Here is a 23,438-nt window from a genome sequence, read left to right as displayed (position 1 = left end):
TCGTGATCAATAGACTCCAGGCAACTGGTATTCGAGGGGCACTGGTAACCGCTCAGGGAGTGCATGAGTCACTCTATTTTGCAGCTGAGCTGGTCACCCTCCCTCCACCGCCCCACACCTCCACCCTTCAGACATGCCCGGGGTCACACGCACGGCTGGTGGTGACAAAGAGCATAATTAGAACCGAGAATACATGTTCAAACTGTCAAGGACGTTACAGATCAATGAGTCCAAATGGTTTTCATTTTAGAGGTGAGAAAGGTAAGATCTGGGGGGGGGGGAATGGAATAACTGGCTTTAGGGCATGGGGCTGGAGTGATATGACAGTGGGGAGAGTGCTTGCCTTGCACAGGTGGCTGCCCTGGGTTCGATTCCCGACAGCCCAAAGGGCACCACCAGGAGTGATCCCTGAGCGCGGAGCCAGGAGTCAGTCCTGAGCACTGTGGGGTGTGACCCCCTACAAGGAAATAAACACACAAATGGAAGAATTACAGGAGAAATACATATACAAAAGAGGGGCAAGGGGCCGGAGAGACAGCACTCGTTTGCCTTGCACACACCCGACCCAGGTTCCATTCCCAGCATCCCATATGGTCCCCTGAGCACCGCCAGGAGTAATTCCTGAGTGCAGAGCCAGGAGGAACTCCTGTGCATTGCTGGGTGTGACCCCCCCCCAAAAAAAAGGGGTAAGAAGATACTTCACACTTCTGCAAATCTGAAATAGGTTCATTTCCACGGCGAATGCATGAGAGACCAAGCCTGACGCCAGACACAGAAACCACCCCTGATTGGTAAAAGGCTGCCACATTTCCTCGCACCCAGAACCAGAAACACCGCTGTTAGGATCGTTTGGCTGTCACGGGAAGAGATGTGACGTTCACTGTGAATATTTGGGTCTCACGACGGAGCTATTCACAGTCTACGGGAGCAAGCCTTGGAAAAGAATTCACCGGGCACCAGGAGTCATTTGTCCACGATCGCCTAAACATCATGGTCTGCCTGCGTGGTGCCCTGGGTGTGCTCTTGACCAGAGAGACGATCTCTTTTTTGTTTGTTGGTTTTTGAGCCGCACCTGGCAGTGCTCTGGGCTGCACTGGCTGTACTCCTGGCTCTGCACTCAGGGATCACTCCTGGTGGGGCTCAGGGGACACTATGGGATAGAGAAGATCAAACCCAGGTTGGCTGCGTGCAAGGTAAGTGCCCTCGGCCCCCCACCCCCAATCCCACCTTGCCTTTCTGCACCTTTTCCATCAAGATTTCAGCTGACAACACCCAACACAGAGCCTGGAGTTTCTGTTCAGGGTTTTGTTTGGGGTTTCATTGAGCCTTGGGTTCCTGGAAAGCAGACGAGGTCAAGAACTCCCCCCACCCCCCCCCCCACACACACACTTGCTTTCATGTTCCAGGAAAGTGTTTCCTACAAAAAGCCCCTCTCTTGGGATATAAGTAGGTTCATAACCACCATGACGATGGGTGACAAATGCAGTCTAGTCCTTATGATATCTGCTCTTTGCCTAAGAAATGAGCCCAGGTCTGAGCCTTAGAACAGTGAGAAGGGCTCATGCCTTGCACACATCCAACCCAGGTTTAAACCCCGGCACCCCATAGGATTCCCCAAGCACCGACAAAAGTGATCCCTGAACACAGAACCACAGGAGTAAACCCTGAGCACTGCCGGGTGTGGCCCCTAAACAAAATCAATAAAGAATGATGAGCTAATCTTTCCATATTGTCGAGGAAGTGTACAACTGCCATGAATCTGACTTATCTTCAGCCCAGTTTCACTCTTCCCCCCAATGACCCCCAAATTTTGACCTGATCCTCAAGTGAGCATTTCATTATGTAACCACAAGCTCTGCCCCCCCAAATCAAAAGGCCTCACAGAAAAACATTCCCAGAGACTTTCCTCACCTTCTCTGGCCCCACGCCTGCTGTAGCCGGTCCTGCCCAGGCTTGTTTGCATCTCACTTTAAGTACAGGCTCTGGGCATCTTGTGGTCTAGGGTGGGGACTGTAGGAGGGGCGGAGACTGTAGGAAGGGGCGGAGACTGCAGGAGGGGGCGGGGGCTGCAGGAAGGGGTGGGAACTGTAGGAGGGGGCGGGGACTGCAGGGAGGAGGCAGGACTGTAGGGAGGAGGCGGGCACTGCATTCAAACCCCCAACTAAAACAGTCTTCATTGCTGCCATTCCTTCCCCCTCACCTTTAATAACGCCTAAGTCTTAAAAAAAAAAAAACTCTCCTGGCCTGAATCTGGACTTGCATTTGGTACAGCTATGAATCAACTTCAGGAGAACTATTATTTTGACCAGATCATTTTCCACCCATTCCCCTAATGCTGATTTTTTCTTTTTTCTTTTTTTGGTGGGGGTGGGGGATGGGTGTCGTTGGCCTATGCCCAGCAAAGCCTGGGGGTCACTCCTAGCGGTGTTCAGGGAACCCTACGGGGCACGGGAGATTAAAACCTGGTCAGCCGCATGCAAGAACGTGCCTTCAGCCCTGCCCTTTTTGGCCCTAGTGATATTCGTGTACGGAGGGCACATATATAACGTGGGGGGGGGGGTGATTATTTTTTTACCTGCGTGCTTTTGATACTGTCATCAGAGGCATTTTAAAATCCATTTCTAAGCACTTGTGGCCAGAGCGAATATTGATCTGTTACTGATCAGAAGTGCTTGAGTAGGAATCTCTGGATTTTATCATGCTCACGCTCCTGACGCTCCTGAGGAAGTCCATCTTCCTCTTTCTTGTCCTCTGCTCTTCTCTTTGACATTGTAGCCCTGACTCTGGTTCAAAGGCTGCGAGCGGACTTCCCTATCGCAGACCTGATACCTTCAGGGGGTGACCAGTCACGTTTGCCTGTATTTTGAGTCATCCTAAGGAAATTGATCCTTCTTGTACTTGAAGATTTTTTTTTGATGGGGGAAGGCTCCCAACCTATGGTAATGAAACTGGCAGGAACTGTAGCAGGGGGCGGGGCTGTGGGAGGGGCGGGGACTGTAGGAGGGGCGGGGACTGTAAGAGGGGGCGGAGACTGTAAGAGGGGGCGTTGACTGTAGGAAGGGGGCGGGGACTGTAGGAGGGGCGGGGACTGAAGGAGGGGACAGACTGTAAGAGGGGGCGGGGACTGTAGGAGGGGTGGAGACTGTAGAAGGGGCGGGGACTGTAAGAGGGGGCGTTGACTGTAGGAGGGGCGGGGACTGTAAGAGGGGGCGGGGACTGTAAGAGGGGGTGGGGACTGTAGAAGGGGCGGGGACTCAAGAGGGGGCGGAGACTGTAAGAGGGGGCGTTGACTGTAAGAGGGGGCGTTGACTGTAAGAGGGACAGGGACTGTAAGAGGGGCGGGGACTGTGGGAGGGGGCGTTGACTGTAGGAGGGGCAGGGACTGTAAGAGGGACAGGGACGGTAAGAGGGGGCGTGGACTGCAAGAGGGGGCGGGGACTGTAAGAAGGGGCTGGATCTGTAGGAGGGGGCAGGGACTGTGGGGGGCGGGGACTATAGGAGGGGCGGGGACTCTAGTATGTAAACAAAGTAGACGGAACAAATTCCCCAGGTTACTGGGATACAGTAATTTCAGGCGAACTCAGCGATCAAGGAGCCCCTTGCTATGTTTTCTGAAGCTTACATCTGCAATCTCTCAAGCTCAGTAGATCCATCCCAAATCCCCTTCCAGAGCATCCTGGTGGATTCCATTTGAAACGTCTCAGCACTTTAGGAAGCACCATGCAGACTTCATTCATTTCTGTATTTTAGTGCTGGCTTTCGAATATGTGTGAGCAGCTGGTATCATTGTTAAAAGCAAAAGCTAGAGGTCCCTGTATCTTCTTAAAATCTGGATCCATGATGTCGTCACCTTGTAATTATCCCAGAAAGAGGGAAAAAAAATCATGAAAAGTGTCTTTGTGTACTGGATGGGAAATAATTATTTTGGAAGCTATTTAGACTGGCAAAACCAAAAATAGCAAGCATTTTCTTCCATACATAATTACAAGGCATAAATTGCTAGACTCTTTGACAGCCACAACAGAAGTAAAAGCAAGCCCTCGCAATTCCAACGTTCTGTGAAATGGGTCAGAAAATTTTAAATAGTCACCGTTAATCTTATAGAAATAATTAAAACTTCAGGGAAGGTATCCCCAATTTTGGAAGGATAAAACACGGGTTAGCTGAACCTCCTCTGTTCCCTGTTCTAATAAAATAAACAACCCAGCACAACTCATTTCTTTGGAAAATCTCAAATGCCTGAAACACCAGAGCTAGACTGAAATTAGGATTTCAAAAACGAACACAGCTTGCTCGGGAAGGGAGAGAAACTGCTTTATAGCTTGTGGGTTTTTTCTATTGATGTTATCTCCATCAATAACACAGCAAACGGTTTCCTGAGGGGCATCAGGAAGATGCCCCTGACCGAATGCCCTCCCTATTCCTCATCTCTATCTTCCCATTCTTCGTATCTCTACCTATTGCTATTTGAATGACCTAGAAGTAAATAACTCCGCAGACATGCTGCCCTTCACCAGGAAAGCAGCATCTCATAATCTCAAACTTCAACCAATTTTGCCTGGGTGCAGTTTTGATAGTGGGGTTGAATGCAGGATGATCTCAGAAGTTTACAAATTCAGCGGAGTCTCCTAAGAGCAGAGGGAACTGGCATCCTCAGGGAACAGGGGACCTTCGGAGCCGCAGGGTTTGTCTTGTTTTGCTCTGCTAAAACCAGGAGGGAGCAGAGACTGAGATGAACCTCTCTCAAATGCTGCATCTAGCCTGACTCGGTGATTATCTCTGCTGGAGACCAGTCAAGACCTCCTCTGACTGACTCATAAACAAATCTCAAAAGAAATCAACTAGCGGCAAAGATTTCTTGGACACTGTTGTGGGCTGACACATCTGTGGCACTCTGAGGGGTGGGCCAGTGCCCATCCGAACAAAGCCACGGCTGCCACTCGCTCCCACGCTCTAAAGTCGCTGCCATGCCTCTGGCCAGATCTGATCTCAGGACCAAATCTCATTGAAAACAACCTGCTGAAGATTCAGGGACAAAGGTCTGTGACTGAAAACTTCAGGCCTTCTCAGAGTCGAGATGGGCTACCTCCTCCAACCTCTCTGGACTTCCAGAAGCCCGGCAGTCATGCTCATATCCCAGAACCGCTGCCCAGTTAAAAAAATTTTTTTCTTTTTGGGTCACACAAGGCGATGCTCAGGGGTCACTCCTGGCTCTTCACTCAGGAACCACTCCTGGTGGTGCTTGGGGGACCAGATGGGGTGCTGGGAATCAAACCCAGGTCGGCCACGTGCGAGACAAATGCCCTACCCGCTGTGCTATTGCTCCAGCCTCTGCCCAGTTAAAATTTTTAATTCCAGTTTGACCACCCAGTTAAAAAAAACTCTGAATTTTCTGGAGCTACATCTCTAAACACTACAACACTGACAATCCAGTAGTGGCACACCAGATTGGATGGGATGTAACACAGAAGCCAGCCAAACTCCACCAACAAAAAAAAACATGAACACAGAAGTTTTAACTTGTAAAAATGTCACCATAGCAATCCCTCAGACACGGATTTTATGCCCCCATGATAAGATACAACACTTTTCACTAATTTTCTTCTGAGGGTTAATCATTCCGTTAGCAATTTATTGGCAACAGGCAATAGAAAATAAAATTATTGTGCGCTAGCTAGGGGGGTGGGCTTGAGGGGCAGTTGGAAAAATTGGAGACAAAGGTGGAGGGAAGGTGACAGATGGGCGTGGGATTGGTTGTTGGAATACTGAAAGCCTGCAATAAGACATCATGATCAACTTTGTAAAACACCGTGTTGAAATAAAGTGTGTGTGTGTGTGTGTGTGTGTGTGTGTGTGTGTGTGTGTAGAAAGAGCTCCTCTGACTTACTCCAAACCTCCACGAAGGAAAAATAACCACACTGGGGCTGGAGCAGTGGCACAGCAGGTAGGGCGTTTGCCTTGCATGTGTCCGACCTGGGTTCAATTCCCAGCATCCCATAGGGTCCCCTGAGTGCCACCAGGAGTGATTCCTGAGTGCAGAGCCAGGAGTGACCCCTGTGCATCACCAGATGTGACCCCCCAAAAGAAAAGAAAATTAGCCACAGTATTTTTGTGTGTCTTTCAGCAAGAACGTGGTCCTTAGAGCTGAGTTCCCAGCTCTACCATTCAACCACAGAGCAGAGCGCGTTGCCTCCTTCACATATAATCCCCGTTTCTTTCTCCATTATTGATGAGCCCCATCAAAAGTCAATTAATTGGCCTTCACAGCGGGTCTGAACATCAGCACATCGTTCTGAGCTCGCATCATCCAAGCGCATTTATTGGGTGCGTCCGTCCCATTTTCCTGTCTCGCACAAGTGGCTGCCCACTCACGGTGAAATTTTTTTTTTCCTGGAAGACAAATGAAAGCCAGGAACTCCCAGTTATCTTTTATTTCCGACCAAGTTGCAGCCTCTCGGAATGACACATTGCCTCCCCTCCCCCACGGCCTGGCTAATTATTACATCTTGAGATAATGTTCTTTGCAGTAAGGAAAAGACAACTCTGAGTGAGACCAGGACTGCCCAGCTGGTGGAAGCCAGGCACTGCTGGGAGTCTGGGGGCACCCAGACATGCAAAATCCCCCTCTGAATGGCGTGTTCTCACAAAATAACAACCTCCCCTCACATTCCTCTCCCTCCATCCTTTCCTTCCCTCCCTCCCCTTCCTCCCCTTCCTCCTTTTTCCTTCGTTCTCTCCCTTTCCTTCTATCCCTCCTCCTCCCCCTTCCTTTCTTTCCTTTCTTTCCTTATGCCTCTTTCCCCCTCATCCCTTTCTCCCTCCCTCCTTCCCTCCATTTATTTCTTTCCTCCCTTCTCTCCTCTTTTCCCCTCCCTCCCCCTACCCTTTCTTCCCTCCATTTCCTTCTTTCCTCCCTTCTCTCCTCCTTCCTTCCTCTTCTTCCTTATCTTCCCTTTCTGCTCCCCTCTCTTCTTCCTCCCTTCTTCCTTTCCTTCCTCTTTTCCTTCCTTCCTTCCTTCCCTCTTCCTTCTCCTTCCTTCCTTCTTCCTTCTCCTTCCTTCCTTTCTTCTTCCTTCTCTTCCTCCTTCTCTTTCCTTCCTTCCTTTCCATTCCTTCTTCCCTCCTTCCTTCCCTTCCTCCCTTTTCTTCCTTCCCTTCCTTCTTCTTCCTTCCTTCCTGCCTCCCTTCCTCTTCCTCCTTCTCCTCCTTCCTTCCCCCCTCCTCCTCCTTCCTTTCCTTCCTTCCCTCCTCCTCCTCCTTCCTTTCCTTCCTTCACTCCTCCTCCTCCTTCCTTTCCTTCCTTCCCTCCTCCTCCTCCTCCTTCCTTCCACTTTCTTCTCCTCCCCTCCCTCCCTCCCTCTTAATTTCACCCCTCCCTCCTCCTTTCCTTCCTTCCCTCCTCCATCTCTTTCCTACTGCCTCCATCCCTTCCTTCCTCTTCCTCCAGCCACTGTCAGCCTCCCCATTCTCTTTATGACTGAGAAGACATCTCTGTGCTTTCCCTTCAGAATTCCCTACCAAGATCATAATGAGGAAATGTGGAAATTACAGGTAAAGGGAGTTCAAACTCCATTCACTGAAGGGAAAGGGAATACATTCAGATCTCCAATACGGCAGAGGGCCTTTGTGGCTTGCGCTCACATTTTCTCTGCCTGGAGAGAAACTCCAGGAGCCAGTGCAGGAGAGAACCAGGACAGGCACATGCATGAAAGCAAGACTGTATGGAGGCATCCGGCTCACCTGTGTCTAAGAACAGGGGCAGAAACTTAGGAATCGGCCAAGTGTGGTTGCCTCCTATACAGGGCAGCATCTTAGCAAAAGGACAATACTTTCCCTTTTCCATCCAACTCTCAGTGGCCACATGACTTGCCTCCTTCCTTTATTTTTGTCAGGAATAAAAAAAATGATGGGACTGGGGTGGAGTGATAGCATAGCAGGGAGGGCATTTGCCTTGTAGGCGGCCGAACTGGGTTTGATCCCCAGCATCCCATATGGTCCCCCACACACTACCAGGAGAAATTTCTGAGTGCAGAGTCAGGAGTAACCTCTGAGCATCCGCTGGGTAAGACCCACCTCCGCCCCCCCGCCAAAAAAAAGCAAAAATGATGGGACTGGGGCTGGAGCTATAGCACAGTGGGGAGGGTGTTTGTCTTACACGTGGCTGACCCAGGATTCGATCCCCAGCATCCCTGAGCACTGCCAGGAGTGATTCCTGAGAGTAGAGCCAGGAGTAACCCCTGAGCATCGCTGGATGCTTCCCACCCTCCAATATGATGGAATTGGGGGATTTGAATGTTTATGCATGAACTGGGTGTTGAGTACCAACCCCGGCATCAGGATCTTACAGAGGCGGTCAATGACCCTCCTGCAGGTCACTGGCCAAGTCACCCAGAGAACAATCTTTGGGGACAAGAGTGCCTGATTCTCTCTTATTTTTCCCTCATCCTTTCTTTTCTAAATAATAAGGTAGTTTATAACTGAGGGGTATTGAAATGTATTCAGACAGAGGGCCAGAGTGATAGTACAGTGGGGAGGGCATCTGCCTTGTCCACAGCCGGCTTGGGTTCACCCCATAGGGTCCCCTGAGCACCACTAGGAGTGATCCCTGAGCACAGAGCCAGGAGTCAGCCCTGAGCACCAATGATTGTGGCTTCCCCCGGCCCCCTCCAAAAAAAAAAACCCTATTCACACAAGTTTGGTTTCTACTAGGACTCAGAAATTCCCCTTTTTGTCGCTAATCTATTAATAAGCATTGACGTATGACCGGTTTTCCTCTCTGAGATTGGCTTTAAATGGTTATGAATTCCCTGGAGTGGCTTTTGACTCAATCAGGGCCCGATTCATGCTGATCTGTGGATTCAGAGACTTGGTTTCTCATTAATTCCCAACGCGCACAGTGAGGAAACCAGGATGTGACTCCTCAAGACTGCCATGGACAAGTGCTTCCTTTTTTTTATTAGATTTTTTTGGTGTTGGTTTGTTTGAGGGCTATACCCGTTGATTTTTGGGGCTTACTTCTGGATCTGTGCTCAGGGATCAGTGCTGACGGAACCATGGGAGGAGGAGGGGGGCAGGATCAAACCGAGTTGATGGCATGCAACACAAGGGCCCTCCCTGCCAGACTATCGCTCAGGCCTTGAGCGCTTCCTTCAATAAAAACCAATCTCTCCCTCCTCTGGTTTGTCTCCCAAGACAACATATGCGGATGAAAAATAAACGTGTACAGGGGCTGGAGAGATAACACAGTGGGGAGGGCATTTGCCTTGCATGAGGCTGACCCGGGTTCAATCCCCAGCATCCCATAGGGCCCCCCGAGCACCATCCAGAGTAATTCCTGAGTGCAGAGCCAGGAGGAACCCCTGAACATAGTTGGGTGTGGCCCAAAAACCAAAAAAAAATTGTACAAAAAATGTTGCCTATGCAGAAATTTATGGTTGAGAAGAACATGGTATTTAACCAAAAAAATTCATAAAGACTTGTGCTAACACCCAAAAGGAGAGAAAGAACAAAAGGGAATGCCCTGCCACAGAGGCAGGGTGGGATGGGGGGGATGGGGGTGGGAGGGATACTGGGATCCGTGGTGATGGAAAATGGGCACTGGTGGAGGGATGGGTGCTTGATCATTGTATAATTGAAACCCAAGCACAAAAATTTGTAAGTCTACAACTGTACCTCATGGTGTCTCACTAATAAAAATTTAATAAGTAAATAAATAAATAAATTTTTTAAAAAAAGGACTTGTAGTTCCTGGAGGTGGGGCCCCCCTGAGCAGGAATACGGATCTGGCCGGGTGACACAACACAGGGCACGAGCTGAGCTGCACCTATTACACAGCCTCCTTCAGACCGGTGAGCTGTGGCCCCTAAATCCTGATGGGTTCCCCGAGAGAGAAAAGTTGAACGTGCGGCCACAGCAATTGCTTGTGTTTGAAAGGCTAGAATCAGGGTTGGAATGAAAGTGCAGCAGGTTGGGCACTGGCCTTGTGCCTGGCAGACCTGGGTTCAATCCCCGGCATCCCATAGGGCTCCCTGAGCACAGCCAGGTATGATCCCTGAACGCAGAGCCAGGACTCGGCCCTGAGCACAGTCCCCCAAACAAAACCCAAAAAAGGAATACAAACCAAATTACCAAATAGTGTGGGAAAGGGACAGAAATGGGGGCAGACAATAAGTGCCCCAGGACAGTGATGGCAAGTTGTGGGCAGCTTGGCGGGAGAGGGGGGGAGGGTAGGGGGCATGCATGGTTATTTTGTACTTTGATACCATAAACTTTCAACAGGATTGTAACTACCTCAACACCGGGAAGTCAATGGAACCAAGAAAAGAGCAAAAATGGAACAACCGCATTTCAGTCAGAAAAGATTCCCACGCAGGTCAGCCTGTCAGAGCATCAGAGCAGGCAGGATGGGACAGTGGCTGACCCAGGTTCCATCTCCAACAACTCACGGGGTCTCCTGAGTCCCGCCAGGCAGGAGGGATCCCTGAGCACTGAGTCGGGACTCAGGCCTGAGCACCACCAAGTGTGACCCAAATAAACAAAAAGAGGCTGTCACACACGAGAACCTCTCAGTGCCTGAACTGCAAACCAGAATGCCCAAAGAGAAGTGCCTGCCACAAAGGCGGGGGGTGGGCAGGAGAGAAACGGGGCACATTGGTGGTGGGGAGATGTTGAAGGGACCGGTGAAGAGATGGTGTTGAAATGGTGTATGATGGAAACCCAATCATGGACAACTTTGTAACTGTATATCTCATGGTGATTTAATTTAAAAAATAAAAAAGGATTTTTTGGGGGGACAGGGTCATACCTGGCGATGCACAGGGGTTACTCCTGGCTCATGCACTCAGGAATTACTCCTGGCGGTGCTCGGGGTACCCTATGGGATGCTGGGAATTGGACCCGGGCTGGCCGCCTGCAAGGCAAACGCCCTACCTGCTGTGTTATCACTCCAGCCCCCAAAGTTTTTGTTTCTTAAAAAGAGAAAGGATGTCCTATGTTGCTCTCTTCTGGAAACATCCTGACCCTGCGCCAGGCTGTCTTCACAGGGGGAACCTGGGGGGGGGGGGCGGGTTGAGTTTTCCTCCCTGCCACAGCAGAACCCCAGCAACTGAAGACCTCCAGAACCCAACCACAGTCATTCTCAAGGCCACTCTCCACAGGCTCGGACGAACCTCACCAATGAGGGGACCTGCAGAAGAACCCAGATATGCGGGACCTGTGACTGAGCTCTCCAAGCTTGCTCAGAACAGGACTGGCCTCCTCCCCCCAGCTCCCAGTTTTCCAGTAGCTTGGCAGTCACACCCACGAACTGCCCCCTGGCACCATATAATCTCATCATCAGCCAAGAAGAGAGCTACATAGGCCTTGCCCACGAGTGAATCTGCTCTGTAATCACATTCTAAATTTTAGAAATCCTGAAGCATATGGCCGCATTCGGAGCCATGCGACTACTCATACTCTAGCCTTCTGATGTACCCAAAGCAGCACACATTTGTTTGGGTTTAACATACATGCTTGGAATCTCTTATTCAAGGGCTTAAATGGCTCCAGGATGAAATACAACAATCTTCTCACACTTTGCTCTTATGGTGGTGGGAAGGTTCCTGATGGTGGGATTGGTGTTTGAATATTAAATGTAATGAATTATTGCGAACAACTATATAAAAATAAAATCGGGCTGGAGCAACAGCACAATGGGTAGTGGGTAGGGTGTTTGCCTTGCACGCGGCCGACCCGGGTTTGATTCCCAGCATCCCATATGGTCCCCTGAGCACCGCGATGGGTAATTCCTCAGTGCAGAGCCAGAAGTAACCCCTGTGCATTGCCGGGTCTGACCCAAAAAGCAAAAAAAAAAAAAAGAGAGAGAGAGAGAGAGAGAGAAGAGAGAGAGGGAGAGAGAGAGAGAGAAAGAGAGAGAGGAGGAATCAGAAAGGCGAGATTCCCTTAGAAACGGACCCTCTGCAAATGACTGACATTTTGAGTCAATATTGACTTGGAAATCAAAATTCCAGCTCCCTTCACAACCTGGGAGTCGACCAAATCCCAGATGAACATAAATATAAACGGAGGCATTCGCCCTGCTACCTTCCTTTCGGTATCTGCAGTCTGGGCCTGGGGTGGGAGGCAACAGGCTGAGCTAGGGGGACCCTCCTGGTAAAACAAAGGAGCTTCAGGGGTTCAGAGTTGTCTCATCACTGGAGCTCCCGGGCGGGCATGGGGAGCAGTGCCAAAAAGGCAGAGGAAAGAAAAAGGACAAAACACAAATCCAGACAAGCACTTGCCATGGCTTACACGGCCAGCCAAGGGAGACGAAGACTGTTCAGCAGCAAAGAGCATTTTCTGTTCTTCCATCCAGAAAAATGGAACCTCAAATCCAAAGCTGACTTCCGGTGCCCACTCTCGACCCCACGACACACTACACACACCCCTTTATACTCATGGGGACTTGATTTAAATTCTGGGACTTCATTTAAATTCTCCACTTTCCAAAGGGGCAAACCTGTAAATGGACTCATTTTAACTACACGCCCTCCTCCTCCTGCCAACCCTGCCAATTGAATAGTTTTCCTTCCGGCAGGCGAAGTTCAGTCATGTGGAAACAATAAATGCCACCTTCGGATAATGGCGTGCGTAGCTACTGAGCCAGGAAATCAGCTCATGCTTATTTCAGAGAGTTTGTAGAGTGATGCCGGCCTGGGGCATGAGTCCTGCCACACGAGTACATTTCAGCATGGCCGGGAAAGTGGAATTTAGCATCTGAGTTCAGAAAGTTTACAACCACAATGGGCTGTGTTTCCTGTGTAGAGATGGTCTACAGAGTGTGGGCAGCATAGCACTGCTAAATGTTTCGGTGGTGCATTAGGAGAGAGAGGAAGTCAAGGGTCTTGGTCAAGGTCAAGGTCAAACTCAAGGTCAAGGAGATCCTTCCAGGAGATCCCTCTGATTTTTCAAGCAGAGATAACTACTCTGTTTTGTCAATGCACAGACATCAGCCAGAAAACGTTCGGCTCATCCTGACTAGTATCTCCCAACGCTTCAAGTAAGAGGAAATCTGTTGGGCGTGAATGTCCTCAAGGCTCACCCCAGCGGCTGAGCCTGCTGGGCTTTCTCTGAGTGAAGGAATAATAATTTTGAGCAAAGGCAGAGCTATGAGCCAAGGAGAAGAGTTGCGCGTGCAAGAACCGGATACAGCCAGCTTGGAAACTGCTCTTCCAGCTGACTTCCAGGAGGCTTACACAAACAGGGTTGGGTCTATTTTCCAATACACGCTCCATGGCATTCTCACGGGACCACATCGGTTCAATAGAGGGAAGGAGAGAAACACAGGGAGTATCGCAAGTGGGCTGGAGAAGCGAGAATGTTCTCTTGAGCACCTCGCATTTGGATGAAGGAGGTGGGTGCTGTGTATGGTAAAAGGGGGCTCTAGGGCCGGAGAGATGGGTAGTGCAGTGTGGGTAGGGCACTTGCCTTGCATGCAGCCAACCCAGGTTCCATCCCTGCCGCCATATATGGTCCCTGAGCCCCACCAGGAGTGATCCCTGAGCACCACCAGGAATGTCCCCCCAAAATTTTATTTTAAAAGGCAGAGAGCAGGAGATGCATCCCAAGCAGCTAAGATTTATGGAATCACTGGTCCCTGCAACATTCGGGGTACCTATGGGAGGCAGGGGTGCTGAATGCCCACTCACCCACACCCCACCACTATAGCCATACCAAGGACTCAATTCCACCCATTCACAAAGATACTCTGCAGATGCCAAACTACGAATAATTCCAGGTATCCAAAATCCAGGTTGAGAACTCTAGTGGTTTTTTTTTGGAGTTCCCTACTGCCCCCCCAGCCTCTCATACTTCCAGAAGCCCTAGAAGCCACGCCCACTTCTCACAGTCACTACCATGTTGAACACAATGGCCCAGACCATAAGATCTTGAAGTTTCTGGGCCACGTGGCCACATATGCAGTCACAGGACACCACATAAAGCAACAAACAGCTTAAATTCTTAGACAAGGACTTAAGAACCCTGCTAATCAGGTATTAGCCATCTTCACATAAACAAATTTTCTTTACTTATTGATTTGAATATCACAGCTTTGTTATCTAATCAATGTTATCTAATCATTCAGAATAATTAGGAGGGTGCACTCCCTTTGGAGGTAGCTGTGTCTGTGGGCTGTGATTACTGTGTCATGAACAGCACCCAGGAAAAAGATTTAGCCGAAAGATTTGAAAATATGTCTGAAACTAATTGAATGCTGTAAATCATATTGACTCATATGGTTACTGAAAACTGATTTGCTAAGGGACTCATTTCTTGGCTAAAAACGACAATTTCCTATTGCCTCTCAAAGGCCAGTCTTCCCTGAGTACGTCATAAAAATGTCGACTTGCCTGGATGATTCAAAATGCCCTTCCAAAATGTACACGTTTAGCAAGATGAGGCTGTTCAGAGAAGTGATGGTTTATCATAAAGCCATTCCGATTCCCTTCAAATGTGGGCGGACATGGAAAGCCCATTAGCCATGTAGCCAAAGAAACCCACACATCTGGGTCTACACTGAAATGCACAGTGGATGTTTCTGAATGACGAGATTACCAGCGAGTTCTTCCCCTTTGGACACTTCCCTATGTTGAAGAACGTGACTTACTTTCCAAAAAGGGGAGTTGGGGGAGAGAGACAGACAGACACATACAGACACACAGACACATACACACAGAGAGAGAGAGAGAGAGAGACATACACACAAACACACTGAGAGACAGACAGACACACACACTGAGAGAGACAGACAGACACACAGATACACAGAGAAAGAGAGACAAACAGACACACACAGAGACAGACACACACACTGAGAGAGATAGAAATACACACACACACTGAGAGACAGACATACAGAGAGAGACAGACACACAGAAATAGACGCAGAAAGAGAGACAGATTATGACATACAAACACACATACACATACAGAGAGACAGATACACAGATACACAAAGAAAGAGACAGACAGACAGAGACAGACAGACATAGAAACACAGAGAGCAAGAGCGAGACAGAGACAGAGAACAGAGAGAGAAGTGCCTGCCATAGAGGCAGGGGTGGAGAGGGAAATGGGGACACTGGTGCTGGGAAAGGCACACTGGTGAAGGGACGGTGTCGGAACACTGTATGACTGAAACCCAGTCATGAACAACTTTGTAAGTGTGTATCTCATGGTGATTCAATTCGAAAAAAATAAATGAAAAAAAATGTCTTAAAACATGTGACTTACTCTCTGTCCACTTGACATGCAGGGAACAGACAGAATGCAGTTTATCCAACATTTCATACACAGGACTTCGCTCTCCCTGAAAATGGTTATGACATCTTGAAAAAGAAAAAAAAAGGACAGGTCATGTTTCCTTTGTCATGGAAAATTGAGAGAAAAAGCATTACCCATACACACTCGTTGGTGAGACTTATTCTATCTGCCTGAAACTTTATCTCAAAAAATTTATTATCGGGGGCCAGAGCAACGGTTAGGGGAGATGTCTCCATCTTGGCCCATCACCTGGACCCAGACATCTCCAGGGGCAGGAGGTAGAGTGAGAGACACGACCTGCCTCCCCCTGCAGGGTGGAGGGAGTTTTCCCAGAAGTGTTGATGACTCCAGGAAGGAAGGGGCCTGTGCAGCCCCACAGAAACAGAAACCCTGCAGGGCCCACGCGAGGGGTGTGGATGGAAGGCAGGACAAGCCCGAGACCCCGAGACCATGGGTTTCCGAGCCAGCTTTATACTGGGCTGTACCCTGCCAACACTTGATCGAACCCGGGTCAGCTGCATGCAGGGCAAACGCTCTACCTGCCGCGCTATGCCTTTGGCCCCTGATTGTAGGTTTGAAGACAGTCTTAAGCACTGCCCCTCCTTAGCCCCAGGTATAGAACAAAGAGGACACTAGGTTCTCCCTGGAAGCATTTCTCGCATTCCATGGAGGGTCTTGATTGGCAGCGAAGAAAGATTTACAGAGGGCCTGGGAGGGTCACGAGGCTTCAGGAAGTCACTTCTCCCAGCTAGACTAGAACATGAATTCAATTTCCTCACCCTTTGAATGCAGACAGAGTTCATCCCTCCCCTCCCCCCAGTGACTCACTGGACAACTCGAGAACTGTCATGGCAGCTAGCACTGTTAGCACTGTCCTCCCCCTTGTTCATCGATTTGCTCGAGTGGGTACCAGTAACGTCTCACAACAAATTGTGAGATTTGTTGTTTCTGTTTTGGGCATATTGAATAAGTCACGGGTAGCTTGCCAGGCTTTGCCATGCAGGCGAGATACTCTCAGTAGCTTGCTGGGCTCTCCGAGAGGGGCGGAGGAATCAAACCTGGGTCAGCCATGTCGGCCGAGTGCAAGAAAAACGCCCTATCTGCTTGCTATCGCTCCAGCCCCATGGCAGCTAGTTTTAGGAGATTTTTACTTTGATGGGTCGGAGCAGGTCGGGCCTCCTCCTTTACCTCCCTCTTTCCCTTCTCTGCCTTTTTTGCTGCTGCTGCTCTTGTTCGGGATTTGTTTTGTTTTGGTCTTATTTGGGGGTCACCCAGTGATGCTCAAGGCTGACTCCAGGCTCTGCTCTCAGGGATCACAGCTGGCAGTGCTCTCGGGGACTCTGTGGGGTGCTGGGAATTGAACCCAGGCCAACTGCATTCAAGGAAGTACTCTACTCCACTGGTGCTAAAATCAAAGTGGGTGGGCCATGGCACTGTGGTTGAACAGTCCCTCACTGTCCCCCCTGAACTCCCCAAGAGTGAGCTCGCAGAGGAAGGGTGCTGGGACAGCTTCAGAGAAGTTCTTTTCCTGAAGCTTGCCACAAATATGAGGATGTGTGGGTCAAAGGGCAGTTAGGATAGAGAAGGGAACAGTATGACAATAATAATTAGAAACCATCACTCTGTTTTTGTTTTTGTTTTGCTTTTTGGGTCACAGCCAGCGATGCTCAGGGGTTACTCCTGGCTCTGCACTCAGGAGTTACACCTGGCGGTGCTCAGGGGACCATATGGGATGCTGGGAATCGAACCCGAGTCAGCTGGGTGCAAGGCAAACGCCCTACCCGCTGTGATATCTCTCCAGCTCCAGAAACCATCACTCTGGATAAGAAACCGAGTGTTGAAAGTGGGTGGGTAAAGGCGTATGTCTGATAAACTTTCAGTACCTGTAAATCATAGGGTGGAGCAACAGCACAGCAGGTAGGGCGTTTGCCTTGCATATGGCCAACCCAAGTTTGATTCCTCCATCCTTCTTGGAGAGTCTGGCAAGCTACCAAGAGTATCTCACCCGCATGGCAAAGCCTGGCAAGCTACCCGTGATGTATTCGATATGCCAAACACAGTAACAAGTCTCACAATTTGTTGTGAGATGTTACTGGTGCCTGCTCGAGCAAATCAGTGAACAGCGGGAGGACAGTGGTCAGTGCTACAGTGCTACCTGTAAACCATAATGTCCTGCAAACCAAAAAGAGAGTGAACAAGAGAAAGAAAGAGAGAGAGAGAGAGAGAGAGAGATGCCTGCCATAGACACAAGGGGGTGGGGGTGGGTGGGAGGGAAATTGGAAACTCTGGTGGTAGGAAATACACACTGATGAAGGGAAAGAAACTGATGTTGAAACATTATGTGACCAAAACCCAATCATGAACAACTTTGTAACTGTGTATCTCACAGTGATTCCATTTAAAAAATAAATTATTTTTTTTTAAAAACCACAAAACTAAGTTCTTTCCCCCAAGCCACCCACCTTCCGTACTCAACGTGCGGAGCCAGAGCCAGGGTGAAGCTTACAACTCACCAGCAGCCTTCCATTGCTGTCTCATGCCGTCTGGGGAGAGAAATTTCAACTTCTGGAGCAGGGTGGTAATAGGCTAATTGGTACTTTACCGAGGAAGACACAGCCGACTGGCACAAATGTGCACTATCTCTGACTTCTCCATCTTCTGCTCTCCAGAGGGCACAGCGAAACCGAGACCTGCTGCCCCCTCTCGGGAAACAGAATGAGTGTGGGTGGAGAGGGGGCACGTGGAGGGCACTGCAGGAAGGCGCCCTTCTTTTTGGTTTCCTCTAGACAATTAACCTTGCTATTCAACACACTGCATAGTTTTCAGACTCCTTTCGATCACTGAACAGGAAGATGTAATATTTAATGATATTTCTCTCCCTCAACCCTCCTCCACGATTTGCCATGTGCTAATGAACTGCATTTGGCAGGAAGGGGAGGGGAGTAGCTGATCCATATCCACAAGTGGTTCCAAATACTCCTAAGGAAATCGATCAAGGTTTAAAGGGGGGAGGGGGCGACGGTTGGACATCGCCCCACCGATTCATGCCTCGGGAAACAAAAGGGAACTGCTATTCCCTCACATCAGCAGTGAACCACCCTACCCCCAACATTTTAATATTTGTCATGGAATAATTAAGAGGTAGCAGGATTGGCCTCTGAAGAGTTTCATTTCATGGAATTCTCACGCAGACCCAAGACCCCTTCCCTGGGCTATAGCTGAAGACTCTGGGGGCAGAGCAAGGGCACTCACCTTGCAGGTGACCAACCTGGGTTCGAATCCTCCCCCGAGACCCAGCAGGCGTGAATCTGAGCACAGAGCTGGGGGTCGACCCTGAGCTGTGCGTGCCAGAAGGAGGTCCCACCCCTCCCCTACCTCCAAGCATTACCCCTGGAGTCCTGTGGGCATTGGAAATCTCCCACTGATCAGAGAACCTTTACCGAAGGCCATTGTCGGGGTGGGAGTGGGGATGGGAGAGGGTGATGAGGCAGACTCTACATTCCCTGGAGAGATCCCCAAGCAGACACACCCCCCGAGAGGCCCCCCCTCAATGGCTCCGCTCCCCAACACAGCCCCACTTGTGCCTGCTGAGTTCAGGCTCTGCCACTGAGCAGACACACGTGTTTTCCCAGTTGGTTTTGTTTTGTTTTTGTTTTAGCTCCTGACAGGGCTCAGGCTGCTTTGCACGCGGTAATCTCTCCACTTCAGGCACACAAGCAGTGAAAAATTCCGTTCGATGTCAAAGATCATTTCGAGATCCAAGAGGAAAACAGCCAGGAACCAGCTAGAAAGATGGGCTGGGGGGGGGGGGGGGCACAGGAGGAAACAGAGAAAAGGAATGCAAAACTTCTTTACATTCTGCAAAACTCCTGGATAAAAGAAATGAATGGGGCTGCGGCGATGGCACAGTGGGTAGGGGTGTTTGCCTTGCACAATTCCCAGCATCCCATAGGGTCCCCTGAGCACCGCCAGGAGTAATTCCTGAGTGCAGAGCCAGGAGTAACCCCTGAGCATCACTGGGTGTGACCCAAAAAGCAAAAAAAGAAAAAGAAAGAAAGAAAGAAAGAAAGAAAGAAAGAAAGAAAGAAAAAGAAAACCAGTGACGGGCCAGGCCACATGTAGGGGTCCATCAAGAGAGCCTTTTATCTATGCATACAGAAAGACATTGGGTCAAAGGGGGGAAAACACTCCTTGGTCACCAATGGAAGCCCAGGAACCAAATCATCCTTCTGGAAAAGGGGTAACTCAAGCTCTTGCCAAGTCCTTTGTGAGCCAAAATAAAACAAAACAAAAAATAAAACACCTGCTGAAAAAAGGAAGGACATTTCCCCTGGGAGAACTTTCCCTACCCCACATGAAAAGCAAATGATGCAATGTAGATGCCGAATTTTTTCTTTATTTTTTTCTCTTTTTTTTTTTGGCTTTTTGGGTCACACCCAGTGATGCACAGGGGTGACTCCTGGCTCTGCACTCAGGAATTACTCCTGGCGGTGCTCAGGGGACCCTATGGGATGCTGGGAATCAAACCCGGGTTGACCACATGCAAGGCAAACGCCCTACCCACTGTGCTATTGCTCCAGACCCATGGAATGCCACATTTGAACCTGTCATGTGGCTATGGAGTTTGAGGAGGTGGCAGAGGTGGACGGGGAGGGGAAAAGGGGCAGACCCCATCTCAAGGCTGTGGCTTCTCTCCTCCCACTTCACATCAGTCTTCTACCCTCCCGCTACCTCTGCCCCCACCAGCATCACTGCAAACACTGTTCCTCAATCCTGCAGCCAACCACTGTCTGAACAACCCAGCCGGCAGGCCTCAGCCCCGGGCCTGGTGGTGTGGAAAAGGGAATATTTCAAACAGGATCAAGGCACTTGCTCAGACCGAACCTCCCCCTAGGAGAGCTTGTGGGGGACGAAGAGGCAATAGAGGAACAAGCTAAGCTCGGCCTCCCCTGCCAGGACAGGCGCCCGCTTGGTGCGGAGGAGCCCGGGGCCGAGGCCTCGCTCCACTCCATGTACCGACAGTTTATCCGTCATGCACGCAGAGCTGAATTTACATAAATTAAACACACAGGAGCCTGGCCGCTGCGGTGATCATGAAACCACAGTGCGGGAAAGAAGCCCTCAGTGCGCTCACGTTAAGGAACCAGGAAGATTAAGTGCGATTTCGGAACACATTTAGCGCCATCCAAGAGGGAGATTACAGAGAGTTTAAAAATAAATGATATGGGCCCGCACCGCAGGTGAGCAGAACCCCTGGCTCAGGACAGGAAAGGCCTTGGCACCGGATGTAGGGGCCCTCAGGGTGGTGGCCCTGTATCAGGCCTGGGGGCCCCGCAGGCCAGTGGCTGTCTGCTTTCCCACGCTGCCCAAGAGGCTCAGCTCAAGTCTCGCTGAGGGACAGACAGGCTGTCTGGGAAAGACCTCTGAGTGTCCAAAGAAAGCCCCCAAAATGGGGCTGGAGCGATAGCACAGTGTGGAGGGTGACTGCCTTGCATGAGGCTGACCCAGGATTGATCCGTGGTATCCCAGAGGGCCCCCCAAGCATCACCAAGAGTGATCCTGGAGCACAGAGCTAGGAGAAAGTCCTGAGCTTCGCCAGATGTGGCTCCTAAACCAAAAAATATAAAATGAAGAAGTACTGGAGCACTGACGTCCCGTTGTTCATCGGGTTGCTCGAGCAGGCACCAGGAACATCTCCGTTGTGAGACTTGTTACTGTGTTTGGCATATCGAATACGCCACAGGGAGCTTGCAGGCTCTGCCATGTGGGTGGGATACTCTCGGTAGCTTGCCGAGAGGGACGGAGGAATCGAACCCGGGTCAGCTGCGTGCAAGGCAAACACCCTACCCACTGTGCTATCGCTCCAGCCCAATAATAATAATAATAGTAATAATAATAATAATAATAATAACAAAGAAAGCCCAAAAAAATTAAAACCAGCAAAAACATCCCTGCTTTGTCTTGGGGGAAAGAACGACAGGTGGTGAAATAGTGCCAGGTAGCAGCTGAGTTAAGTGGGATGTGGTGGGTTCCCCAGTGGAGCCTCAGCCCTGTGCACGTTCACTCCTGCAATTCTTGGACTCTGGCATCCCCCTGCTCCTGGAGAGAAAGTTCCAATGCCCGTGGAGTGTGTGAGAACGCATGTGTGTGTGTGTGTGTGTATGCATGTATGCCTGACATTTCCTTTGTTAGAAAGGTGTCCTTACCAGAGTTGGGTATCACCTGCACCCTGGGACACCAGGCTGGAGTCCAGCCAGGACCATAGCCTGCAGACTACTAGAAGCTTCTGGGCCCTTTGGGGAGGAGGGTGATGCTTTTGTGCGCAGAACTCTGCCATGGGAACCTCACTCGTTATTTGGGGGGGGAGGTTCCACACAATCAGCAGTGCTCAGCGCTGAGTCCTGGCTCTGTGCTCAGTAATCACTCCTAACGGTGCTCAGGGGACTCTAGAGGATGCTGGGGATCGAACCCAGTTCAGCTATGTGCAAGGCAAGTGCCCTCCCTGCTGTACTATCTCTGTGGCCCCACACATTTTGGGGGGTGGGGAGAGATGGGGATGGTATAAACTGTCTGCTTCTCCCCACAGCACAATGTGACCATTTCATACTTATTAAAGATCCACAGAGCCCCCCACGAATTACATAAATGTGCCTCCAGTGGATGGCTATTATTTTCCTCTCACTTTTCTTTCCAGACAAATCGGAACCTAAATTGGTCACTTATCATCAAGTTCTCTGAAAACCCTCAAGGCTGAAGAAACACCCGATAATTGCTCGGACCATCTGGCACCGGGGCCTGCTCACAAGAACTGTTAGATGAACTGTTTGGTAAAAAAAAAAAATCCAGAAACGTGCATTTAGCATTTTCATTTTACATCTCACTTGCTACAAAGTTGGAGGATGATAAATTGCTAAAGATGGGGGTAGGGGTGGGGTGGGGTAGGGTGAGAGGGTCTTCTAGCTTATCGAGAAAGAAAACAATCCGATAAATTCTGGAGCTGGTTCACAGCCTCTTAGGAAAGCTGGGAAAAAATGCCTCCACCAGGGCCGGAAAGAGTGCAGTGGGGAGGGCACCTGCTTGTACACACGTGGCCAACCTGGGTTCCATCGTGGCATCCCATTAGGTCCTCCACATACCATCAGGAGTGATCCCAGAGTGCAGAGCCAGAAATAAGTCCTAAATCCTGAGTACCGCCATGGGAAGCTCCCCAAAAACAAAACCAAAAGCGTGCCTGTAGTCAATTTCAACTAACACTCAAGGCAAGGCAATGGGATGGAGCCATAGCACAGCGTGGGTAGGGCGTTTGCCTTGCACACAGCCAACATGCCGACCCGAGTTCAATTCCTCTGCCCCTCTTGGAGGGCCCGGCAAGCTACTGAGTGTATCTCACCCACACGGCAAAGCCTGGCAAGCTACCCGTGATGTATTCAATATGCCAAACACAGTAACAAGAAGTCTCACAATGGAGACGTTACTGGGCCTGCTCGAGCAAATCAATGAACAATGGGAGTACAGTGACAGTGACTCAAGGCAACGTGACATCTTGGGTCTGTCTTGCACAGGCTCACAGACACGCATCTGTACATGTGCACACAGGTGAACTCATATATGCACAGTCCAGGCACACACAAATGCATGGTCCACCTGACATGCATGTGCGCACACACACATATACACATGTACACTGGTCCATGCACACATGCACCACACAGCTATACTCATAGGCATAACTATCCATGCAGTCTGTGCATATGTGGGCACACACATATCTACACACATGTACACACATCGGCACACAAATTTAAGTCCACAACACACACTGGTACACAAGTAAACACATATGCACATAGATGCCAAGTCTATGATGTGCGCACACACACACACATGCACACATATACACAGAAGTACACAAATGCACAGTCTCAAGGCACACATGCAGGTGTGCGTACACCAGCAGGCACACGGGATTCACCGCACAGACATCGGCGAGCCTGCAGCCACCTTTCTCTCTCGGTCCCTCCACACAAAGAGCCACAGGGGCTCTTGTGAAGAAGCCAGACGCGACCAGCCTCGCTCCCGGGAGTCCCAGGGCAGCTGCCAGGCTGGCAGCCACACTCTCCTAGGCTGGGAAATGCTGA

The 23,438-nt window shown here is 50.0% G+C and overlaps 1 protein-coding gene across 3 annotated transcripts in view; it reads right to left on the bottom strand.

Annotated features, from left to right (window-relative positions):
* Window positions 1-23,438, bottom strand: part of SGCD (sarcoglycan delta) — a 248,886-nt gene that overhangs the window by 111,522 nt on the left and 113,926 nt on the right. For 2 of the 3 annotated variants that reach the window (XM_056113070.1, XM_056113072.1), the window contains exon 2: window positions 15,271-15,365. The exons of the other annotated variant lie outside the window; for it this stretch is intronic. In XM_056113070.1, coding sequence (XP_055969045.1) covers window positions 15,271-15,327 — 57 coding nt within the window. In that variant the 5' untranslated portion in view covers window positions 15,328-15,365. The remainder of the gene's footprint in view (window positions 1-15,270; window positions 15,366-23,438) is intronic. 3 annotated transcript variants of the gene reach the window in all.

Source organism: Sorex fumeus, unplaced genomic scaffold (assembly GCF_029834395.1).
Source record: "Sorex fumeus unplaced genomic scaffold, SorFum_2.1 ptg000019l, whole genome shotgun sequence".
NCBI classification, from domain to species: Eukaryota; Metazoa; Chordata; class Mammalia; order Eulipotyphla; family Soricidae; genus Sorex; species Sorex fumeus.
The sequence above is the reverse complement of the archived record's forward strand: the minus strand, read 5'-3'. Positions and strand labels throughout refer to the sequence as shown.